The 26,136-nt window shown below is 44.5% G+C and overlaps 1 protein-coding gene across 1 annotated transcript in view; it reads left to right on the top strand.

The window, feature by feature from the left end:
• The first annotated feature begins 4,138 nt into the window (after nucleotides 1–4,138).
• PSMA1 (proteasome 20S subunit alpha 1) overlaps nucleotides 4,139–26,136 on the top strand; it is a 118,205-nt gene continuing 96,207 nt past the window's right edge. Inside the window, exons 1-4 of the mRNA XM_086956019.1 lie at nucleotides 4,139–4,307; nucleotides 10,635–10,679; nucleotides 18,802–18,903; nucleotides 21,587–21,690. Of these exons, the coding sequence (XP_086812145.1) occupies nucleotides 4,305–4,307; nucleotides 10,635–10,679; nucleotides 18,802–18,903; nucleotides 21,587–21,690 (254 nt within the window). The 5' untranslated portion in view covers nucleotides 4,139–4,304. The remainder of the gene's footprint in view (nucleotides 4,308–10,634; nucleotides 10,680–18,801; nucleotides 18,904–21,586; nucleotides 21,691–26,136) is intronic.

The raw sequence follows: 26,136 nt of genomic DNA, 5'->3' as shown, positions 1-26,136 counted from the left end.
AAAACAGTGTGAGAAAGCGCAGAAATGTAGGAATAAGGCCCATAGAAATCAAAAAGAAAAATAAAATCTACCCCCCCCACCCTACACCAATGCGGAGGCTACGGCCTACCCCCCCCGACAATGTGCCTGTCGCCCCATAAAGAACCCGAAATGCAGTTCAAGGAAAGAAGAGAAGAAAGGAGAAAAGGAGAAAAATAATAAAAAATTACTTTGAAATATAGAGAGTGAGAATAGACCGTTCTAATCTGCGACTCTCAAAAACTACAAATGAAGCGGGAGGAGGAGCCATTCCAAACATTCCCAGCCCCACGTCAAGAACACAATCCCCACACAATGTGCGATTATTAAGAAGCAAACACTAACACGAAAGCAGTCGGGGAAGGACATTATAACGTGTGCGACTAAAACCAATGTGTGTTACCTCTAATCCCGGTCCAACCAGCTAAGCAACCGGCAGCACAAGAAGAACCTAGCCCTGACCCGACCTCGGACAGATCTCAAAATGAAGCGCATGAAGAAGGCCCGCCCCCATCAAGACAAAGAACCAAAATGTCCGCATGGCGAAGGAGAGTAAAACAGTCACACATAGCGACAATTGAACGTCACCAGTAAATCCTTTGTCCTTCGCAATGAAGTTCCGCGGGCCATCGGGGAAATGTGGGGTCTCCGGAGCGCAGGATAAAGGCAACAATGAGAAATCCGCCGGGGGGGCCAGCTGTTGCGAGTCACGGGCATGAGGCAGCAACACTGTTGCAAGTGGCAGTGTAACAAGTCCCGGAGACAAGGGAAACAAAGTCTCACAGGTTAATTCACTGGTCGGCCGGTGGCAAGCGTCCGTAGAGGCAGAGGCGACCACGTCTCCCCCGCCAGGAAGGAAAGGCGCTGCTTCCCCCGTAGGCTCAGATGAGGATAGACCCAGAAGTGGCTGGCCCTCCACAGTACGATCTCTCCGTAGATCAGACGCCATTGTGTCAAGGCACTCACCCAGCGCTCGAAAACCCACACGCATTTCCGTCCTGAATTCAGTGAGGACGGCCAGGATAGATCCGTAGGAGAGCGGCGGCTGGAGCCTCTCACGGTCATGCTCCCGGAAAGGAACGAGCAAACTGGCCCCCAGTGCTCGGTGGGCGACGTATCCAGTAGACAGGGACGGGTGTTCGCCCCCAGTCTCCGAGGCAATGGAGCCCATCCTGATGATCGAGACACAGAGCAAGGTGGAAGGCGAGAGCAGCGCAAACTGTCCACAGCATAGGGCTGCAAGCCCGTAAGATCGATAAAGGCTGTGCTGTAGAAACTGAGGATTGCAGCGCCACAAGCCGCCTCACCGAGCCATGGGAGCAGGCATCCAACGCAGTCCCAACATGGCCGTGTGTTCCGTCTTCTCGCCACCCGCCTCAAACAAAGACGCGTAGCTTGCCAGGCGTCTTGAGGGGTAATGGATCGCAGGGCGCCGATCACGGCGTTCCACAGCAGGCAGTACTACCAAGAGCCCGACTTGAGAGGAAGCAGCCACCCCCTCAGCGGCAACGGATCGCGGGCAGGACGGCCGCTCCTCAGCCTCCCAGGCTCGGGGACGGTCGGCGGCGCAGTCCCAGGGCCAGGGCTCAAAGTTGCCGGTCAATTATCTTCGGCCGCCGGGTGAGCTGAGAGGCGCGGGAACGATGATACAAGTCGGCACAACTTTGCGCTCATTCCGCCGCCAAATAGAACAGGATAGGATTCAGGATACCGGTGCGGAGGAAAGGTAGCTGCCGGAGCCGGGAGCCTACACGTCTTCACCAGTCGCCATCTTGGCTCCACCTGCCCATAGTTGCTTTTTGTTGCTAATAGATGCTTTCTTTATAATTGGCATAACATTGTGATGTGCGGCTCAATCTAAGCAAACCCATTCTCTATATATGTACAATTCCCAACTGTCTGTTTCCCCAACTGCCAAAACCCCCATGAACATTTCACAGTGAGCACAAGGTTCCACGTGCTCACCAACGTGGTCAGTCCTGCCAAGTGTCACGCATCAGGCGTGACTCTAGCGCATTTCAGTGTGGTGCTCCGCATCACCGCACTGAAATGCATTGTCACGCATAATGGAAGCCTGAGGTGTACGTTTATTGATGGCTGTATATGTGAGTGTGGCAGCTGGCTGCAGGCACAGCCTGTGGTCTCTGCCTGCAGCCAGCGTGCAGCGCTGCTTCTGTGGTGTTGAGGCAGCGATTCCCAGCTAGCTATGGCCTGCCAGTCCCAGGCTCTCTGCTACAAGGTATCATCCGTGGTGCGGCGCCACACCGCGCCGCGCGCTTTAGAGTCAGCCTGCCTGACCTCACCTCACCTCCGTTGCTCAGCATTCCTTCTTTAGTTACAATGTCCGAGCCGGCAGAGGGAATAAATGCAGTGGACGGGTTAATGAAGAGCCATGACAGAAGGGCTTCACTGTGGATTTACAGTGCCGGCCGGACTGCCAGGAGAACAGCAGCAGCCTGGAGCAAAGTCTAAGGCAGATTGCCTTAGGGGTAGCTTACTTGTGGTGTCATGAGCATCCAGAAGCCCACTTGCAGTGCGAGTCACTAACGTGCCAATCACGCTTCCGCCTGAAAGCGATCACTGTAAGTAGACAATTGTTTCATCCACTTGCCACCCTCTTTCTCAGTGATAACCACCAGTGTCACACAATTCGCATATTGGCCCCAGATAGACAGAATGACGCATGGCGGCATCTTTGTTTTTCTTTTCAGCATCACCATCTGCAGACTTTCTGTGCCGTCTGACCCGACCCTTCAGAGTGTTGAAAGGGGGTGGGGGGGGGGTGGGGGGGTGTCATGATCGAGGGTGTTGGTATGCCTTCCTAAGCCCCCACAGATTACTTACCTCAGATTGCTGGAAAAAAATGCTTTGCATCTCTTGCCCTCTGATCACATATGGTTTCAGGAACAGGGGCTCAATGTTTGTCCATTTTCCTGATCCCGGGCCTTTTACGATCAGCAGAACGCTTCTTGTGACATGTGCACTGTTGAACCCGGGAGACAGCCCAACCCTGCGTGAGGATGTTACCAGCCAGCAGCGACAATTTGGTAGGGAGCAGTGATAAATGTGCAGCGTGCTCACTGGCAGATGGCAGCTAAGTTTTTCAGAGATCGAAAAACTGCTGTCATTAATTTAGGTAATGCATATCAATTGCAAAACTGAAATACCAAACTTGTGTGACATTTTTTTTTTACAACAAAATAATTTCTAATTTACAGAACAAAAGGGCATATACAGGCTGACACTGAGATAAGACAGCTGTTATTTGGTATAGATTACCATCTGAATTGTATTAAATGGTACTAAAAAATATGAAAGGAAGGTAAGGTATGGTAGAAAACGGTGCAGGGCAACTTCACAAATCACATCAGGTGTAAGTGGTGTATTTAATCCAGTTACTACACTGCACTTACTAAAAAAAAGATTTTTGTTTTGTACCATACATTTTCTTAAACCACTGCTCCTTATAAAGTATCACTGGAGATGTTGCACAGGAGATGTGAAAATCACTTTTACCTGACTTGAAAACATAGAAATGTTACTCGTGTGTACTGAAAACTTGGCAGCTTGGGCCACGCCGGTAATGGTCGGGTGACACTGGTCGGTGGTCACTCAGTCATTGAAATGTCACTCATAATTACACTGAAATTATGAAAATGTCACACATAGCGGTCTGAAACCTTGGCAGCTATGCAAGTGGAAATAAACATGGAACAACATAACAATACATATAACATATTTACATTCACATTAATGAACAAAAATATATCAGATACTACAACTGACAAATACGAAATACTGATTGTATGTCTCCATACATACCAATTGACCCGATTCAGGAAGATTACCTTTGCTTCAATAAAAATACGTGAGAAAATATATTTCCCCCTAAAAAAAAATTGGGGACTTCCCACTTGCCTGCTCTAAAATGTCAGCATGTATGGCTGGTATTTTTTTTTTTTTTACATAAGGCACATTTACCAAAATCACGTAGTTGCAGTAAAATTGACGAGACATTTATTTTAAGGCACGGTATAAGCTTTGGTCATCCGTCAAGTACTAAGTGTGCTGGGACCTAGCTTTCACTTTCATTAGTCTCTTTCGGTGTTCGAATTAATTTGAGCAGACATGCAGGCTAACGCAATACCACCAAACTGCGCTTGCGCTTAGGGAGGTGGTACGTGCTGGTCACGTGACACTGTCGTCTGCACGCTGCAGTTTCCTGTTCCGAGGCCGGTCGCTTCCGCAGACAGTATCCCTAGGTCTCAACACGAGTGATCGGCAACATGGTAAGCGTTAACGCAGTGGAAAATCGGAAAAGGGAGCTGTTATAAGACCCTTACAGCGCTAGCGGTGGACTGTCACACCGGCCGGATGCTCGGAAGTTCTTGGCTGTCTATAATATGTCTCTGGTAAAAGCTTTACGGCTCTTCTGTGATGCTACCGGTAGCTGCTGACTCACGGTGTACCGGCGGCCATGGATGTGCACACAAAGAGCAGTACGGGGATGGGTGGTCTGTTTTCCGTGCGACTCTAGTGGCCACACCCAAGGGAACACATAGAGCCAAGATAAAATCTCAGACTGCGGTACTTGGGTCGCTGTGCAGTTTAGTTTTTCACTTTAATATTTACCATCTCTAGTCCAGTAAACTGAACAATTTTTACTCCGAGATACCATAAACTGGAGATTATGGTGTGGCAGCGGTAAGGAGTTGGAATCACTAGAGACAGTCGAGTGGCGTCCTACAGTCAACGTACACATTGTTTTTCATACTCTACTGCAAAGAAATTGGCAACTAGGGATGGAGTTAAGAGATCTGTATTTCCACAGTTTTGAATCGTCATAAAGTAGTATAGAGGTTTAATGTGCCTCCTGCATAGCACAATGCGTAACAAGGAGATATGATTTTTATTTTATGTAGGTAGCTCAGTGAGTTACTGCTTTTGTTACAGATATCCTAGTCATTAGCTATTCTTAAATTACTATCGCACATTGAGATATGATTCGAAACTACAGTTGCATGCACATTACAAGGTTAAGGTTTACTACCTTATTGGTTTTTCCTCAATCTTTTGTTATTCTAAGGTTGTTAAAAAGGGCTCGTTTTGGTAGTGATAAACTCTTTTTTTTAGTGCACACAGCCACTGTGTTAAGTTTGAAATCCTGACTTTGTTTTTCCATATAGTACCTACTGGTATTTATACTGTGTGTGTGTGATGTAAAGCTCTCTGGCACCATACATTGGGATGAGTAGCTATACAAAACACACCAGTAGGTGCTATTTACTTCATTATTAATGTGATTACTGGTACAAACAGACACATTTCTTACATGAAAGGGTTTAAAAAAGTCAAAAACCTGCCTGCAAATTTTGTTTTCTTAACACTCGGTGTTATTTGGCTTAGGATAGTTAGGATAGATCCCAGCCAGGATGTGACTGCAATAAAAGTATGACTGGTGGGCCTTGAAGTGAGGCCTTTGTGTTGTGAGTAAAAATAAGAACCCCCTCCTGGCCTCCTACAGGTTGTTGCTTTAAACCAGGTTTCTTCCTACAAGTAGACTGGGAGCTGCTGGTAGCTCTCTGGCTACCTAGAACTAGCTGTAAGTGCAAGCTTTTGCTACGTTGAATGAATATCTGTATCAAAATTTTTTTGTCTGTTTTTGAGACGAAAATGTATATATATTCAAAACTTAAACTGATGTTTGAAGAGCAATGGTTGAATTTCCCTTTTTTAAAACTGATATTTGAGTGATAAATAATGAGTTATTGCTGAGACTTGTTACTATTTTGTTACTTGAGTTCGAAATCCCTTAAATAACAGAATACAGGAGGCATTTGGCAAAACAGGAACTGTCTGAGGACTGTCTCAATTTACAATCAGTATGTGTCCTTATATACAAAACATGATGGTTATAAAAGTTTGTGGCATACCATATAGGTTCAGGAATGTTGGTTGCTGCCTTTGGAGTCATTAATTAATTGTCTAACGTTTACCACAGCTGGGTCTCGACCTCGTGTGCACACATTGTGGTCAGTAGATAACCTGTCCATATGCCCTGCATGGGGAGTGCATGATCACTGCTAAGTCCTGATTGGCTATGTGTTCCTAAATCGTGTGGAATCTGGCTTTTTATGGTGTTTTAGGAGCTTTCCTACCCCTCCAGCCATGTGGGGCAAACTCCCTCGACCCTTGTAATTTGCAGCGCCTATCCATTGGATTAATCAAGAGTTTACTTCCAGAGCGTTTGTCTGCCCGCTACACACCCTCCCTCCTGTGACCTATCAATCAGCAATCCAGGGCCTTGGTCTCAGGGCCTGCTTGACTACATATTTGTGAGTAGAGGTTGATGTTCAGTTCACAATAGGTGAGTCTGTTATTAGGAGCGAGATTTCCTTTTCATTGCTGAATGCATCGATTTCCATATTAACAATTTTTATTATGCTCTTTGCGCTACGAGCTTTGCAATATGGCTGTTATGTATTAACTATGTAAAGACATTCCAAAGTGAGAGAGCCTTTTTTTGCATTTCTGCTGGCTAACCTTCCTGATGCATTGAATGGATCCCTGCTGGTAGGCTTGCATAAGGTGGCTACAAACATAATCTGGTTTTAGGTGGACATTATTACAAAACCAGTAATATTAGTAGTTCGAAATGATTTTCATTGAACAGAAGTAGCTCTTATTACAGAAAAGGTTAGAGACTCCTAGACTAGATGGAAAGCAGACAGTGTGCAGGTCCTGCTCAACCTATCCTGTGTCAGCAAATTACACTGGAACTCATTAAGCATATTTCACTGGGACTAGCTTGGATCTTATTCAGTTATAGCGGTTGGTTCTGGGGTCAGTCTCGATCGCCCCCTAGTTCTTGCACTGACCATCCCTGCAGTGACATATGAATTAACTATTGGTACCCTCATGCTGCCCAAACGTGTGCATTTTAATTGAGAACCGCTTGAGCGAGACAAAAAGATGCAGCAGTCTAGCTCAAAGAAGTAGTTTTACTGCATGCTGGTATCTCTTTTAGAAGCGTGTTTGAAATAAAGTGCTTAATTGGTAATGTTAAGTACATACTTCTGCAGCCAGTACTAGAGTTTACAGTTAAGTTTGTGGTTGTATGATTCAGTTGTGCACCATTTTGATGGGCAGATTGAAAGCATCGGTCAGCCTTTTCTGCCATCCAAGTGTATTGTTCTATTGCAGTCTTGTGACCCGATGCCCCACCCACCTCTTGTGTTCTTCTTTCAGTGTCCCATCCTGCTGTCTTAGATGCTTCACCCTATGCCTCATTCACCCCAGTCTATCTCAGGTTCCCTTTCTCTCAAGTGCTTGTCCGGTTGACCCTAGTCGCTACCTTTCTCCTCATCCATGTTTCGTATGCTAATTCCTAGGCCTGCCGTCACTCTTGGGTTTTCAGTACAAGCCAAGGATGACCCCCAAGAGAACAGTGGAGGATTCAGGAACTGCTTTCTTGGGGAATACACCCCAGGCCTTCTTAGACCTATCAGAAATGAGTTGTGATCCGGCACGTGCTGGATTTATGATAAAGTAGGGCAGTCCTGACCTGAATGCACTTGAGAAATGATTACCCTTTCTGGTTAGGGTAAAGATGAGCTTCGCTGATGTACATATTTTTGACTCTCTTTTCTGTCTCACCCCCAAATCTACTTTGTAACCCTTCAGAGTAGTGTCATGCCATGTACCAAACATGTAGCTAAAAGCACACAAGAACTATTGTAGTCGCTGGACAATTAATAAAATAGTGCTTTACACATTATGTGGAGTATGTTATCTACAGAAGACTATTTGCTTCTGTAAGATCTTTAGAGAGAATATGTACTTCCCTTTCTAGTATACCCCTTTCTAGTATTACTAGTGGTGGTGGATGTGGTGGTGGTGGTGGATGTGGTGGTGCTGGATGTGGATGTGGTGGTGGTGGATGTGGTGGTGGTGATGGTGGATGTGGTGGTGGTGATGGAGGATGTGGTGATGGAGGATGTGGTGATGGAGGATGTGGTGATGGAGGATGTGGTGATGGAGGATGTGGTGATGGAGGATGTGGTGATGGAGGATGTGGTGGTGGGGGATGTGGTGGTGGGGGATGTGGTGGTGGGGGATGTGGTGGTGGGGGATGTGGTGGTGGGGGATGTGGTGGTGGGGGATGTGGTGGTGGGGGATGTGGTGGTGGGGGATGTGGTGGATGTGGTGGTGGATGTGGTGGTGGTGGTGGTGGATGTGGTGGTGGTGGTGGTGGATGTGGTGGTGGTGGTGGTGGATGTGGTGGTGGTGGTGGTGGTGGATGTGGTGGTGGTGGTGGATGTGGTGGTGGTGGTGGATGTGGTGGTGGTGGTGGTGGATGTGGTGGTGGATGTGGTGGTGATGGTGGTGGATGTGGTGGTGATGCATGTGGTGGTGATGGATGTGGTGGTGATGGATGTGGTGGTGATGGATGTGGTGGTGATGGATGTGGTGGTGATGGATGTGGTGGTGATGGATGTGGTGGTGATGGATGTGGTGGTGATGGATGTGGTGGTGATGGATGTGTTGGTGGATGTGTTGGTGGTGGTGGATGTGTTGGTGGTGGTGGATGTGTTGGTGGTGGTGGATGTGTTGGTGGTGGTGGATGTGTTGGTGGTGGTGGATGTGTTGGTGGTGATGGATGTGGTGGTGGTGGTGGATGTGATGGATGTGGCGGTGGATGTGATGGATGTGGCGGTAGTGGTGGTGGATGTGGATGTGGTGTGATGGTCCTGCGCCAATAGAAAAGGAGAGTGCATGAACGAGGCCACGCCTCACTTCAGTGGCCACCCACCGTCAGGTCCCCAAAGCAGGGTGCTCAAACTGACTCGCAATAATTCACCAATGTACATTCATTGTAGTACCCACAGCAGAGGCTTTAAAGGTGACTGCGGTCTTCAGTTGAGTGTGCATGGGTTCCTTCCGCACCATCTGGTGATCTTACTGCCTGTCGTAGCCAATATGTAGTAAGCATTTCCGAGATTCAGTGGGATTAATAACTGATTTATTGAAGTGGGATGCCCAATGATGACGCTCCCTAAATCAGCCAGCTGTCAACTAACTTCAGCTGCGTACTCGCGAGACGCCTGTGACGTAAAACGGAACCCTGGCAACGCTCGTGTTTCATGGAGCTGAACACAGCTGGACTCTTCACAGCAACTGGAACCATGTATGTGCCAAGCGGCTCCCTGGCGCCGGTGGGACTCTTTCCCCACAGGTGTGTCTGTCCAGGAGTCTGTGGCTCCATGGTGGCTCTCCTCGGTCGAAGGGTTTATGGGGTGGAGCTCTCGTTGAGCTCTCTCCTCTCAGTGTAGAAGAAGCACACGATCGGTCTCTGGAGTACGGTTGAGGAAATTCATCTCACCAAATCGGGTGACTCATCTTTTTCAAAGTGAGGTACTAATCAGATCTACCTGATCGCCATCCTAACTTGTTACTGGGTCATGCTGATATTCGCACAGGAAGAACTAGGAAGTAGCAAATCTTACAAGGGTAATTTTGGGGGTAAAAAACACTTTCTGGTTTAGGATTTTATATTTTATTTTAGCAAAATAAAAGTCAAATGTAGCCAGTTTTAACTTTTTTCTCCGCAAGCTCAAGCCACTCCTTCCCTCCCACATTCCAGAAAAATATCACAAACCACATGCATTTTTACAAACACCAATATGTCGGAAATGAAAGAAGGACACACAATTAGTCTAAATATCTGTTGTGAAAAAAAATGTAATAGGTTTAAGAGCAAATTCCTATAATGTGTAAAACAAAAAAGGAGGGGCAAATAACTAGATGGGAAGGAACATCAGCACTTACTTAGTTAATGGTCTGTCTTATTTATTTACATCATCTTCGTAAAACTTATTTGCTTCAGACTGCAGATTTTCAAATGTATATAGCAATTTTAGAACCAATGACAATAGGGTCAAATATGTGAGGCTACTGGTTATTTGTAGTCAAAAGCAGCGCAAGAGATTGCAGTGGGAATTGGAGCTGGAAAGTGTATAAGGGGCGAATTTAAGTGGTGATTTATGTTTTTAATCAGAAACATGTATTTTTCCAATGTCTTTAAGCCCCGTCCTTTTCAGACTGGGGGCGTGCTTTTGACTTTCTTTCTAGGATGTAAACAGTCGAAAACACGCCCCCAGTCTGAAAAGGACGGGGCTCAGATGCAAATGGTTATTCTTTCTATCTAAGCCCTGTCCTTTTCAGACTGGGGGCGTGTTTTTGACTGTTGTTTACAGCCTAGAAAGAAAGTCAAAAACACGCCCCCCAATCTGAAAAGGGCGGGGCTTAGATCGAAAGAAGAACGTCACTAGGACCTCTTCTCTAATGGCTGCCACAGTTTAGGAGGCCAGCCAATGGAGAAGAGGGGCGGTGCTTAACCCTGGCTAGTGAAGTACACTAAAGTCATTAAATCTCACGAGCGCACATCCGACGCCACGCGAGACCTAAAAATGATTATCTACCTTCTGATCTGAGATTATACAAATCCCCATACAGTGAAGCTTTAGGTTGAAGAAACAAACGTTTTTCCTTCTTATTTCAATGCAAAAATATTTTGCTAATTCAACTAAATAATAATGTTCTTTATTTCATTTTAGTTTCGCAACCAGTATGACAACGATGTGACTGTCTGGAGCCCTCAGGTACTTTGTTTAACTAGTGGTTTTATTTTCTGTTCGGAGAGCCTAGTGATTTGAGTTTAGGAGGGTTGTCAAAATGCTATTAATTTGCTGGTTATTTAGGAGCAGTTAGCACAGATATTAACCCCTTCACTGCGGCGGCTATGCTATGCGCAGTGCTAAGGGGCGGGGCGGAAATGCGGCGGGCGCATGCTGGTGACGGAACCGCTCCGTCACCAGCGTCGGTTGCGCTGTGCTTGACGGAGCGGTTCCGTCATGGCCCCGCCCGCTCAATAGAACGCTCACTGCAGGCGCGGAATCGGCGCCGCGCAGGAGTGTCGGACGGGCCATGATGGAACCGCTCCGTCATCAGTACAGCGCCACCGCTGCTGATGACTGAGCGGTTCCGTCATCAGCAGGGGAGGGGTTAATGAATGATTTAAAGGGCTTTTTCTGTCTTAGTTTTTAACAACTTACTTAAAATATGTACCATTTTTCCTATGACAAAGGTTAACACTATTTACAAGTTGAATCTTGCCATTATTAAATGAAGATAAAGTAATGCTATCCCCCTCAAAATGAAGGGCGCGCCAAGTTTGTGTCTGCATTCCTTTTAATGAACTTCGGAAGGATCTGCTATCCATATAGGGCAACCAATTATAGGCATTTAGATTTTTAACCCATTTTTAGATTCTTTTCTCTCTAATCCCAGATTGGTGCCTCTGATCATATTCGTATAATCTCCAATTTAATTGCTCAACAATCTTGTTCTTTTACAACTTCTGTGGCGCTGGCTGAATATTTCTTTCTTATGTCGAAGTCTATCATACAGCGTAGCTGTCTGGTTGCAAAGACATATTTGGGACATACCGAAAAGTTACTTAGGAGCGCTTTCAATCCATTGCTACGCATTGCCTTTGTCATTTGTTTGCTGACTTTATTTACTTTACCCTTTCCAGTACGTCTTTGTTCCTTCTATGGCTCACAGCCTGTTTACCACCTCTGATTGGTCCTTCTATTCTTCCATGAAGGCTTTTTGGGAACTTTTTTTTAAGCAAATGTGAGAGTGCATGTGCTTTCCAGTTATCTCCCTTGTGTACTTCTCTCCTTCACCATCCATCTCGCTCTGTGTTCCTCTCTCTCACTGCTGTGCTTCCGCCCCACCCCGCGTTCTGTTTTTCCCCGCCAGCTCCACACTGCTCTTTTGCCTGTTCCCTCCTCCCGCACTCTGTGTTGCTCTCACCCACTCAGGCTGTTGCTCCTCCGTCCACCCACACCCTTTGTGTTGCTTTCCCCTGTGCTTCCCCCGTTTTGCTTCTGCCTCCCCACGTTAATTCCAACTACTCTCCCTGTGTGTTGCGTATGTACCCTCACCTGCGCTTTTCTTGTAAGTTAATGATCCAGAGTTACTAAAACTGGAGAAAAAAAAACGGCTGCATCGCTAAATATGTAAAAAGAACAGTTGATGGACAGAATGCTGAACAATGTCATACATTCACCCCAGTACAGAGATCTGGGGCTAAATCCAACGTTTTTTTCTCCCCATGCCATTCCAGTTGAGACCCAACCATATGCAAATCAGTCTTGACCATGTTCCCCATGGGAACAGTCGATCCCGAACTGCCAAGCCAGGTCCTTCCTGGACTGGAAACAAGAATCCTAGGGCCATTTTCGGGGTTTCACCCCTCATCAGCCAGGCTAGCTTGACTCCAGTGGTATGGAGAGCATGAAACCCACGTCTAGGCATACCGTCCATCATCTGTGTCTTATTTTTTTTTCTCGCCCTAAGTGCGCTGGGTATGCCCACTGTGCCGCTGGATTCAAGCTACCTGATGAAGGGTGATGCCCCGAAACCGGTCCCAGCATGCTTGTGTCCTGCCCATGGAGGACCTGGCTTGGTAGTTCGGGCTGGACTGTTACCATGAGCCACAAGGGTCAAGACTGATTTGCACATGGCTTGGTGAGCAAAAGTATGATGAATTTGCCAGAGCTCTTGACTGGGGGTGAATGTTTGATTTTCTCTGCATTCCGTCCATCATCCTTTGCTCACTAATTATGTAGGCTCACACATGCATAGTGCGTGCATCTGCAAAATGACCCGGCAAGCTTTATCAAGAGAGCATCATGAAAGCATACTTTCAAGAATGAGGTCATGGGCATGATGCCGTTTTTTTTGTGAGTTTAAAATTTAATATGGTACTTCTATCATGTACACAGGCTCTGTTAAAAGTTTGATTTTTGTGTGCATGTTGTTTGATCTGCATCCAATATTTAGGGCTTGATTACGATCTTGGCGGATGGGATACTCAAACAAAGGGAATCCTACTGACAGTGTTTGAGAAAAGTGTTACCCAAAGTGGTGTGGGAGCACTTAGTGTTTCTTAAAATACCCCTCACACACCAAAAGGCCCCTTGGTTTCGTGCTTCATCATAGGGGTCTTTGCACCCCTCTAGCGGGATGCGGCGTCCCACGACTACGCGGGAGCACTTATAGTAATGACTATGTGTGGTGCAAGTGGTAGGGATACTTATGTGAGTGGTGGGATTTAGTGAAGAGTTAAAGATACCTGGCTCGTGGGTATAATGGAAAAAACTTTATTCACAACCCCGGGCTGGTACTACTAAAAAGAAGTGAAGTGCGAGGTTAGACCTGTCGTGTTAATGGACAGTACCTCATGTGTGCGTCGACATGTTTCGGAGCATGTGCCCCTTCTTCATTACGGGGGCACAACTTCCCCACCTTACTCCTGTTTCACTAGTTTGTAACAAAAAATATTTTGTGTAAGTAACAAAAAGTGAAAAAATTTGATATGTGTATAAAAATATAGGCTATAATGTGCCTACAGCGGTTTAGCTCAAGTTCAATGCAATTTGCATGACCTGAGAAAGAAAAAGAAGATGGTCACCCTGGTCATGGGTAGCTCAGACAGGTGCAGTCACCTGGAACAGACCATTTGCTCAATTGGCCCTGTGAAAGAAAAACTGACAAAGACATACAACATATAAAACACACACTTTCTCTCTCAAAAGAATGTAAAGGAAGTATTGGTCATACTTAATAGGTATAGCTTGCTTGCTTCATGAGCACTCTAGAACGTCTGGGGGGTGATTGCGATTTGTGCAATCTAAGTAGAAAAACAATCTGGGTTTTAATATCATTTCTTACTTACTTAGTCTTAGGGAATGCTTGTGTTGCAAACTCTATACTCACAAACTCTGGATGATTTGTCCTCCGTCTTACCCCACATGCTGCTTCGCCGGAATGAGTTAAAAAGTCCGCCGTGTGTGGTATTTATACCAGTTTTTTAGGTCTCGCGACCTATCGATGTGCGCAAGCGCATCGAGCGGAGCGAGAATTCAAGTGGCGAAAATCCTCGTCAAACCAAGGGCTTTCAGCTCCGCGGTTTTCATGCAGTTCACGTGATTAAACATGCACGCGCATCGGCAGCATTTCTCCTGCAGGCTCGCAAAAAAAGGCTCTCTTCCCTCCCCACATCAAAGTCATCAATCACCCTCCCACAGTCTTCCCCAGCGCTGCCCCGCCCCCTGCTTTACGGCCAGGCCATCTGTTCCCTGCCAGACCTCGTTTAACTTGTTCCCTGCTTGCCTCTCCCCCGCCCCCCCCTCCCCCACCACAGCAATGCCGAGGGCTGGTTTCACTTTCAGCACGGAAGACTTGCCTGCTTTGCCAACGCTTGTTTTTATTAATTTTTTTTATTCAATGCTTGTTGTTTTCGTCTTCTTTTGCATGCCCCATGTGTGTACATGTACTGGCGGTCTGCTTGAGTATGGTTGCAGGTGGAAGATATTTCATCAGTTTACAGAAGGACGCATTCATCTCGTGTAAGCACACATTTGAGTCACAGGATATTGAGCCAGCTCGCACGAGGGCGGTCCGCTTGGGCCACACTTGTTTATTTATTTACTTAGTTTCACAAGCGTGGTCCACTTCGACAGTGCTTGTTTATTTATTTAATGACTTAGTTGCACAAGCGCAGTCCGCTTCGCTCTCGTGTCTCTTTCCTGCTCTCTCTCTCTCGTGGTTCTGTTTAATATCCGTCTCCTTAAGTCTTGCTCCCTCCTCTCTTTCTCGCTTCTTTCAGTCTCTCTTCCAGTCTTGCCGTTTTGTCTCTCTCTCGCTTGCTGTTCTCTCTCTTGCTGTTCTCTCTTGCTCTCCTCTCTTTCATTCTCACTCTTCTCACTTTTATTCTCGCTCTTTTTTTATTCTCGCTCTTTTTTTATTCTCGCTCTTCTCTTTCATTCTCGCTCTTCTCTTTCATTCTCGCTCTTCTCTTTCATTCTCGCTCTTCTCTTTCATTCTCGCTCTTCTCTTTCATTCTCGCTTTTCTTCTTTCATTCTCGCTTTTCTTCTTTCATTCTCGCTTTTCTTCTCTTTCATTCTCGCTCTTCTTTCATTTTAGCTCTTCCCTCTCTCTCTCTCCTGCTCTTTTCTCTCCCTCTCTCTCTCTTTCAGCCTCCCTCTACTGGCACTCACTTGATCTCTTAAACACACAGAGCTCCGTCTTCAGCCCATGCCTTTAACAGGCGAGTGAGGCGGGGGAGAGATGCCCCAGCGGGCTGTTACCACCAGTGCCTCCACTGAGCGGCACTGCCTCTTTAGTAGCGTATATCGTCCACGGCCGATGTGATGACTGGTTCATGCTGGCTTTTATTTTACAAAAGCTGAAATTCAGCACAATGAGTGAAACATTGAATTGCATTTGTTTTCAAGTTTAGCCCCTTTTACACTGAGGCAGATTGTCAGAGGCTGCTCATTCAGTCACAATTCCTCCTGTGTTTCAGAGCGAGCCCAGCACGCAGGCCGCTGTTCTGCTTATAACCGAAGGGTGTACGTCTGGCACAGGGGCAACTAAAACAGTTGCCAATCGCTTGGGCTATCAATTTAATTCAGGATCATCTTGGGTTGAGGTCCCTTAATTGTTACATTTTCCAGAGTTAAGTAGATGAGCAGGGTGCCTTCTGATAAATTGAAAGTGTAATTTTTGTACAGGTTTGTGCACCAAATTATTACTAGCTCACTTAATGGCTTTGTTGTAATGCTGTAATAATGTGGAAGTGCAGTGAGTTACACAAAATGAGGGGCCTCACTGCAAAATGTGGTCATTCGTAAACACTGTGGGTTGTATGTTTTCTAAAGCCCTATGCCCCACTTGATTTCGACCCTCTCACCCTCTTGGTTGATCTTGTTTGGTATTTTGTGCCACAGAGACCAAGTTATTTTAAAACCTACATAAGAACTAAGCCCTACCATCATCGGCTCTTCAGTGTTATTAAGATTATTGAACCGGTTTAAGGGAGATCGTTGACCGCCACTTTATAAGTAACTGCCTTTATGTTGAGCCTCTGAATTTATAGTAATCTAAATTGTAGTGACTCAAGAGCCAAGTGTAGGTTGCAACAAGCAGCGCTCTCGATTGTACATCTATAACGCATGGCTGTATGCAACAGTTCAACTTTTAATGATAGGATGTTTCTGCATCCCGTGTTTAGGTAATCTTACAATGGCTAAAAGGGCAGTAAAATAAAAACACCTGTGGCTGCAGGATTTCACTTATCAATGCCCATTAAACAAGCATCCAGCCTTGACTATTTTTTCCCCCGATATGTCTATCACTGTCTACGCCCTTTCGCAGTCTGTTGTTAATTTTGTGGTCTGGAAGTAGTGGGGCTTTATGCTAAGCTGCCCTTTGGATGTGTTCCTCTATTGCAGTATCTTTCTTTTGCCATGTTTCTTATTTATGCAGTGTCCTCAACAGCAAATGTGGCTAAACGCATTGGAGTGTTTTGCATAAGCACCTATTACATTACACAAGGTCAGATCCTGCATATCTTTTGTATGTATTTATTTAGTTACTTATGCTGGAAAGTGCATTGCTAAACACGTATAAGGTCCCAAAGGCCACTGCAAATCAAAACACATAGGTAACAAATACAATTCTGACAACATAAAATAACATATCACATACATACGCTCAGTAATACATAGCTATAATACAATACCATTAGCAAAGCAAATGGCTTTAACTTAAAGGCAAGACCTGTTCGCAGTAGGAAAGTTGGAGCTATTGGTTTTGTAAATGACAAAGCCCTTTATGTTTTTAAAATGAAAACAAAAATAAAAGGCATTGTTATTTGCAATTGTAATAGCTCCAACTTTCCTACTGCGAGACCTATTGGCAACGCCAGTGCTTGTTTCAATTAGTGGTTCGACCTCATTAACCTAGGCGGATGTGATTGTGTGCCCAAATAAGGGTAATCCGCCCTTAATTAGTAAATTGTCAGGATAATTGTAGGCGCAATGAAGTACAGACTACCGGCGCTTGCACACGCACCTGAGAATGAACTATGGGGCAGACAAGCGATCATGTTTTACCAGACCTGCCTAATAAGGACCTACAATTATCGTGACAATTTACTAATTAAGGGATTACCCTTATTTGGGCACACAATCACATCCGCCTAGGTTAATGAGGTCGAACCACTAATTGAAAAAAACTGGTATAAATACCACACATGGCGGACTTTCTAACTCATTCCGGCGGAGCAGCGTGTGGGGTAAGACGGAGGACAACTCATCCCGAGTTTGTGAGTATAGAGTTTGCAACACAAGCATTCCCTAAGACTAAGTAAGTAAGAAATGATATTAAAACCCAGATTGCTATTTGTGCAATCTAAGTAGAGAAACAATCACCCCCCAGACGTTCTAGAGTGCTCATGAAGCAAGCAAGCTATACCTATTAAGTATGACCAATACTTCCTTTACATTCTTTTGAGAGAGAAAGTGTGTGTTTTATATGTTGTATGTCTTTGTCAGTTTTTCTTTCACAGGGCCAATTGAGCAAATGGTCTGTTCCAGGTGACTGCACCTGTCTGAGCTACCCATGACCAGGGTGACCATCTTCTTTTTTTTTTTTTCTTTCTCAGGTCATGCAAATTGCATTGAACTTGAGCTAAACCGCTGTAGGCACATTATAGCCTATATTTTTATACACGTATCAAATTTTTTCTCTCTTTGTTACTTACACAAAAACTTTTTTGTTACAAACTAGTGAAACGTGAGTAAGGTGGGGAAGGTGTGCCCCCGTCCTGAAGGAGCACATGCTCCGAAACATGTCGACACACACATGAGGTACTGTCCATTCGCACTTCACTTCTTTTTAGTAGTACCAGCCTGGGGTTGTGAATAAAGTTTTTTCCATTATACCCACGAGCCCGGTATCTTTAACTCTTCACTAAATCCCACCACTCACATAAGTATCCCTACCACTTGCACCACACGCACCACACATAGTCATTACTATAAGTACTCCCGCGTAGTCGTAGGTCGTAGCACGCCGCATCCCGCTCGAGGGGTGCGAAGACCCCTATGATGAAGCATGACACCAAGGGGCCTTTTGGTGTGTGAGGGGTATTTTAAGAAACACTAAGTGCTCCCACACACCACTGTGGGTAACACTTTTCTCAAACACTGTCAGTAGGATTCCCTTTGTTTATGTAATTAAGCCTGTGGAGTAAGAATCCTACTTTATTACTCTACCTCCCTCTTTTGTTAATTTGGATGGGATACTCAGTCACAGACGTGCCGGATATCCCGCCTGCCGTATTACTAGTTCCATTATGTCCAATGGAACTTGCACTATGGCGGATGGAATATCCGTCACGTTTGTGACGGAGTATCCCATCTTCCAAGATTGTAATCCGGCCCAAAGTCCCACGTTTTTGTGAATTGCTATTTTTTGTGCCCTGAAACATAAACCTGCCGTATTGCCATTCCTTACCTCTTTGATGACACTTTCATTTAAAATAAGCCATTTCTTTTTCAGCTACTCTTTCCCCACCAAGCCTGGTATGTGTCTAGTTGTGGAAGATAACATTAATTTGCAGTTTTAAGGCTTACATGGCTCCCATGAATGCAGGAAATTAAGATGTGTCTTTGCGCTATTTCACCTGTGCCCGGATTCAAAGATTACAAGCTAAATTAGCCTTTAAAAGGCAGCGCTCCTCATTGACTAAAAAAAGTCCCACGTTTGCATCATTAATACGTTTGGATGTAGTTTGCACAGGATTTGGGATGGGTATAAAAAATATTTCCTTTTTTTTAAGTTCTACTATTATGATTCCTTAGGGCCGAATTCATCAAATCGAATATGCCATGGAAGCAGTGAAGCAAGGCTCTGCGACTGTAGGACTGAAATCTAAAACCCATGCTGTTCTGGTAGCCCTAAAGGTATGGAGCGAAATTGCAGATAATGTCTTCTGGTAAATGCTGCTTTAGTAGTTTCTTTTTATTCCCCTCTCACACCAGTGAAAATCTAAACCTTAATCAATTTAAACTATTGCAGGATACTTTTTTTATTTCGTGCTATGCCATTTATATGGGTGTTCATAACAGGACCTCCGTTGTGCTCATCCTGCCATTGCTGTTAAAATGTCATGTTTTTTGAAAATCTGAGGCACACCGCTATGACAAGATTTTGAGGAGTTAGATAGTGAGTTATCTTCCATGGTGGTGGTTTGAGAGCAGCATCATCCGTCCTAAAAGCAGTTTGGGGAGAGATGAGCAGTGAGTTCGTAACGAAAGTTTAAACTTTTGCAGAATAGTTACTGGTTTAAGAAAACTCTAGTCTGCTTAGTGTCAGACATTTTAACAGACAGTAGCACTGTAGAACTAACTTAGTAATATTGTCTTTTTTCTGGTTATTCCTTTCTGGAGTTGAATCATTTTAATACTCCTGAGGCATCCCTTTTGCTGCATTTAGCGTGGCATTTGCAAACCTAATGCACCTATATGCATACCTATGTTATTTTAATATACAGATTACATTCTTTTGTTTAGGAAATGGTTATAGCCAGTGAAATAGAGAACCATCGCAATTGTATACACAGGTGGAAGTTGCAGTAAAAATATTTAACACAAATATTAAGTTCCATTTTGTTACGTAATCTATAAAGAAGCTTTCTTCAAAAATAGGCAATTTAACACACACCATTGAATTCAAACTTCAATTGTTTGAAGTTATAAATACCTGCACACAATATCATAATCTTTAGACCGTCATATGCGCCTGTATATGCATACATATTTTGATGTTTAGCTGGTGACAACTCCACGTATTTTCTAATACGATTTATGCAATTTGAGGAAGTGTCTTTCTTTCCCTATTGAGGACAGGCCAAAGTATAGTCACAACAGTTGTAAAATATTACCACCCAGCGCTACGTCAAAAAAGGAAAACTGCCTATTGCTCTTCCTTACACAGTTTAACCTGGGCTGTTATCTGGGGGTGTAGCCAAGCCAGATTAACATCAGCCTAGCATACTGCAGGTTACCATCCCTGCTGTCATTGTTGGTTGGTGTCTTTTTGTGATGGAGGTTCTTAGGATGCCTCTCCTAAGCATCGGCACAATTTAACAGTTTCTAGGAAGGTAAAATGGGCGAGGTGTAACTGTGTTTCCAAACTGCATAGTTGCATTTTTTTGGAGTAGTAATCACAGCAGAGCATTTGTGTTGACGGAATGGTAGCTTATCCACCACTTAATTGGCAGTTAAATCCGACACTAATAGTTGGACGTTTTGTGCTACTTGGGGGCAGTAAGTGCAGACATGTTTTTAGTACAGTGTTTGTAAAATGCGTGTAAAAGTCCCCTGGATACACGCAGTTATGTACTCTTCCTATCCCATACTACAACATTCGCCAATTGGTGGATCTTGTTTTTGTTATGAAGAATGCTGAATGGTAGAGCTTTTCCGTAAATGTAAGTTCCACCTGCGAATATGTTCTCATCTTTTATATTTTGCTGCAAGATTGAGTAAAACGTAACTTAGTGATAAACGTATCTCTGTTTTCTGAATTGTACAACTTTTAATACTTTTCCTTTCTAGGTTGACTATGTTGTTCAACATATAGCAACTACTTCCTTTTACTAAATGGTAGTTGTCTATTTTTATGTCTTTTAATTAAAAAAATTTCAGGAATTGAAACCTTTTCTTGGTCCTGTACAGACAAAAACTCAGTTTTGCCTTTAATTTCGGTTATTTTCTTTCGCCAAATCTCATCTTTAAGAATTGTGACAGTTAAAATTTGACAAGGCACAGCATTTTTTAAGCTTCTTACAGACATAGATCACAATTCAATATTTAGACCTATTCTGGGCTGTATATTGTAGTATTGCCAATTGAATTTAAGTAAAAATACATGACTAAATAAAGAAAAACAACGAAGTGAAGAAAATCCCTATTGTCCAGTAGTCAAACTCAGGATTGATATTGAACGATTCAAATTTTCCACCAATTCAGGCATTTAAAGAGATATTTGAAAGCAACAAAACTGTTGTCCACTTACATTTTTTAACCAAGAAATTTTGCATTTTTTTTAAATACAAAGACGAAACGGGAGGAGAGGCTGTGTTAGGCTGTACAAAACAGACTCTTCACCTTCAATTGCTTGCTCAGGATAGTACACTAAGAAGGGACAAAACTGAATGGTACACGTTGTAGAAAAGCTGCTGTTGTCTCTGTACTCTAAAGAGCATTATGGGGCACTAGAATGTAGATCAACCATCTTCACTCTTACCTATGGTGTTTTACATTCAGCTTAGTCAATACATTAATAAAAGATTTAAAAAAATATTACTTGTGATATAGAAAAACTATCTGCTCCATTAGGACTATTCCAGTGTAAAATCTCAAGCTTTGAGGAGGCTACAGAACATGTATATTTTCACCGAAACATAACCTAGTTCTTCCCTAAAAGAATGTGAGCCTGGGATGTATTTTAAAGTTTAAATGTATACTATTTCTCTTGATTTGTGGAACATTGTATGTCTGTGGTCAGAGGACTAGTTGTTGAATATGTAACAGATATTTCCAATGATATCTTGACAAAATGTCTTTTCCTTTGTGTATAAAGAGAGCACAGTCTGAACTTGCTGCTCATCAGAAGAAAATTCTGAATGTAGACAACCACATTGGCATCTCGATTGCTGGTCTGACTGCAGATGCCAGGCTCTTATGGTAAGCACTTTAAATAAATGTTGCATTGTTACAAATAGTTATCCAGTTTAGTACACATTACAACTTGAAGTATGTATGTACTGCTTGTATTTCCATGCACATTTATGGAGCCGGTTTGTGGAAACTGAAGCTCAGACCCCTAATGCAGGAACTGAAGCTCAGACCCCTAATGCAGGAATCCTCATTCTACTTAGAAGTGGCTTATAGTTCACAATCTACACATTTAATATCTCTCCTCTTAATTGAGACGGATAATCTGTCCCAATTGGTGATAGTGATTTTGTGTTGAGGGCTGTTTCATTCAACATAGGCCATCACAAAAGTTGCTAGATAGTATTTTAGTTTGGTCACACTTTATCATTAGTGTTTAGTTAAAATACTTTTAGTCAATTTGTGGTATGGCCACCACACCTGTAGCTTGCACAAAGTAGCCAGAGCTGCTCTTTTTCAATTGCAATTTGTGCAGTGTCATCCGAAGTACAACGGTGCCCCTAATAATAAAACACTATGATAAAAACCTGACGAAATTGGTATTATGATGTGGGCTTACCATAGGAAACATCCTTTATTTAAACCAAATGGATTTCTTGGACATTGGCTAGATGATAGTGGTTGCTTTCTTTCATGAAACGTGAGGATGGGAGCACTTCTTAGTCTGTGTAAACAGTCATGTCTGACTTTGTTAATTTGTGCTTGGTAACATGAGTAGTAAACCGTGACGAGGAAAATAAATGATTCCAAACAGTTCCAGGGACTTTACAGTGAGGGATAACTAATATGGGTGTAAATCAACTGTACTGGAGACTCTTGAGAAAGAAGCTTTTCAAGCAATGGCTATGGAGGCTCAGATAAATTCAGCCTTTACTTAACTGAGAAGTGACGGTGTTGGCGGGAACACACAAGTTTGTCTCCCAAGTTGCACCCATTATGTATAGATGTCCTTCCCATTATTCTCATATTGAGACAAAGCAAGGAATGCCTTGTGGTATTAGTCAGTTGCCCTTTACTTGAGTATCTGGCCAAATGTATCTGGCTGCAAATGAGACAAGGTATCACCATCTGATTTGATTATAGCCTTAAAAAATACTAGCCACAATGACATTACGCTGGTCATACGAACAGTCTTTTATCACCTTTAAAGTGTCCTTCTTTTAAATGCTTGTGCATCCGGTCCTACCATTTCTAAATGTATTTTCCTATTGGTGTGCTGAAATCCTATAGGTACCCATAGGCACAAGCTATTCCTGTTCCCAAACTGTGGGTTTGTGCATGCTTGCCAGAAACTGCTTTGGAAAAGCAGTATAACCCAAAGACATTGTGTAGCTAATACCATCTGTATGTGTGACCCTTGTCAGTTGTATTTGTGTTTTTCTTCTTGCCAGATGGTCAGTGAACCTGGGTATCTGGCACACCTAATTTTAGTTTTTTTCTTTTGCTTCACCATGGAAAGCATTTGCAAAAAATGTTCCATGACTGGTGGTTGTGATCTGTTGCTCAGTGGGCCCAAGCTTGTCCCACATCAGGGTGTGCTGACACCAATACATTTCATAATGAGTTCTTACAGTCTTTACCTGACCTGGAAGAGATGTATCAGCAAGTAGTCCGATTTCATTCAAGGGATCTGTCTGTGCCATTTCAGAAAAGGGAAAAGCTATTCTTGCTCCATTCTCTTCTTACTCATTTCTGTTTGGTGCACAAAGATGATGATGATGATGAGGATGTTAAAACTGCCTACTCAATAGCAGGTTTTCCAGTGTTGCATATATCACCAGGCTATGAACTGCTGAACAAAATTACATGCATACAGTTGAGGGAAGTTATCAAGTTCACGCTGCCAACGTGCCACTTGACATGGACTGTGGCCTTATCTGGTGCATGCAATATTTCACTTTCTTCTTTATTGCCAGCAGACTTCAGAATGTGATAATAATGGCCTTGGGTTCTCTCCTTTTGGCACAGTGCATCTAGCTTTCACCCAAATAAAAAATCGGGGGCAGTGTTCTCCAAAAACCTATCTGTGCAGTGACTTCAGCAGTGCAGTAGTGTGAGTTGTCTGTCCTTTTGTCGAGTCAAGATGAACAAGAGCAGAAATGTTTGCCAGAGCTAAACCGACACTAACTTAGCCCTGATGCGCTGTAGTTTATTTGATGTAATGCCTGATAACTTTTTAGGGTTTTTGAGTGCTAAGTTAAATTCCAAAGAATTGGCTCCTGGCCTGGTATCATGGTAGGGGAAAATCAGAGGGAGGGGACTTCACAGCTGCTATTAAGTTCAGTTTGACGCAAGCAACAGCTTCTCTATGAAAGGCTTGAGCATTCTTCTTACTAGTCCTGATTACCTTGTGGCCCCACTATGGACTCTACTGTAGAGTCATTGCATGTGGATGCATCAGCTGATCCTTTCTCAAAATTACACCAGAAAAAGCAAAGGGCACTGAGGGCAGACCTTTAGGACATTCATCCCAAGAGAAAGTGTTTTGATGTCCCAGCCAAGGCACTTTAGGTATTGTCCAGCAGTGTTTGGCTGGGACACCCCATATATGTCTGTGTTGTCAGTGGTAATGTCCCTCAGCTGGAAAAGCTTTGGCTTACCACAGGAACAAATAGACAACATCTGTAGACCACTAGGTCTAACCAAGCCCTTGCCACTGTACCTCACATCAACAAAACCACCATGGGAGGTAGATCCTTCTCCTACCTGGCAGCTAAAACCTGGAACTCACTTCCCACTCACCTTCGCCTTACTCAGAACCACCTAGCATTCAGAAAGCAACTTAAAACTTTGATATTCGACAAGTAATTCCCCACCCTTCCTCTAGCGCCTTGAGACCCTATGGGTATGTAGCGTGCTATATAAATCTCTTGACTTGACTTGACTTATCTGGTGGTGTTTCACTTGGGTAGGGCTGACTCCAATATTATTGTGGTCAGCAACCGTTCAGAAGTGTATGATACAAAGATGTTATGTTATGTTATGTTACGATTATTTATTGTGTGCACAGATACTCCAGCCAAGGAGCGTCCTGGCGCAGAGGCAAGGTGGCACGTAACACAACACCAGGCTAAGAACAAAACTAAGGGACAGCTAAAACAGGAAGGTTTTTATAGCCCTCCGAAAGGTCAGAAGGTCCTCCAGCAAGCGGATTTCAACAGGCAAGGAGTTCCATGCTGACGCAGCCATTACCTTAAACGAACGGCCTCCCATACGGCTAAGCCTGAATCTGGGAACCACCGCAAGGGCCAGACCCTGAGAGCGAAGGCTACGGGCAGGGACATAAAAAGACAGACAGCTCGACAGGATTTCCGGGCCTGTACCTCTCAAGATTTTAAAAGCAAAGCACAAAACCTTGAAGAGGATGCGCTTCCTAACCGGAAGCCAGTGTAGGGAGCGAAGGACCCCTGTCACTGAGCAGAATCTGGGCAAGCCCACAATCGCCCTTGCCGCAGCATTCTGAACCCGTTGTAAGCGGGTTAATTCGGCCTGGTTGGCCCCAGCCAGGAGAGAGCTGGCGTAATCCAGGCGGGAGATGATAGTAGCCTGGATCACCAACTGCCTGGTCGGGGCGTCAAAGAACTTGAGAACAGGTCTCAAGCCTCTCAGGAGACCGAAACAACAAGCCGCGGTTCTTTTAGTATGGCCTACAAAAGAGAGGCCCGCATCCAGCCATACCCCCAGATTTTTCACTTCCGATACCGGGATCGGAGTAGGTCCCAACTCTGAGGGCCACCAGTGGTCACCCCACAGCTCCACTCCCTTCCCGACGACCATCACCTCTGTTTTAGTGGCGTTTAGCTGGAGGCAATTGCCTGTCAGCCAACTAGCCACCGCCTTCAGTCCCGACTGAAACCTAGGGGCCTCAATCTCCGCATCCCCGCTGAGAGTAACCGCCAGCTGAGTGTCGTCGGCATATGAGACCAAGGTAAGGCCCCACTGCCTAGCGACATCAGCCAGCGGTCTCACGTAAAGATTGAATAACGTGGGACTCAGCGAGGACCCTTGCGGAACCCCCATGGCCAGTGGCTGGTAGTTGGACTTGAAGGGAGGGATGGCAACACAGAAGGAGCGGTCATCTAAAAAGGAGCGGAACCATTGCAGCACCTGACCGCCAATGCCAGTCTCCTCGAGCCGGCGTAGGAGGATGCTGTGATCTACCGTATCAAAGGCGGCGCTAAGATCTAACAAAATAAGCGCCGCCGTTTGACCAGCATCCAACTTTGCCCGGAGATGTTCCACCATCACAAGTAACGCAGTTTCCGTACTGTGCCCAGCACGGAATCCGTTTTGTGTGGGGTCGAGGGCCTTGGTCCGAGTCAGATGTTCAGACAGGGCCAGGTTGACGTGGGCCTCTGTGATCTTGGCTGGCCAGGGTAACAGCGAAATGGGGCGGTAGCTTTCGGGCTTGGAAGGGTCCAGGGTGGGCTTTTTAATAATCGGGGACACCACAGC

The sequence above is a fragment of the Lissotriton vulgaris genome, chromosome 2_1 (genome assembly GCF_964263255.1).
Source record: "Lissotriton vulgaris chromosome 2_1, aLisVul1.2, whole genome shotgun sequence".
Taxonomy (NCBI): Eukaryota; Metazoa; Chordata; class Amphibia; order Caudata; family Salamandridae; genus Lissotriton; species Lissotriton vulgaris.
This window is presented reverse-complemented; position numbering and strand designations above follow the sequence as displayed.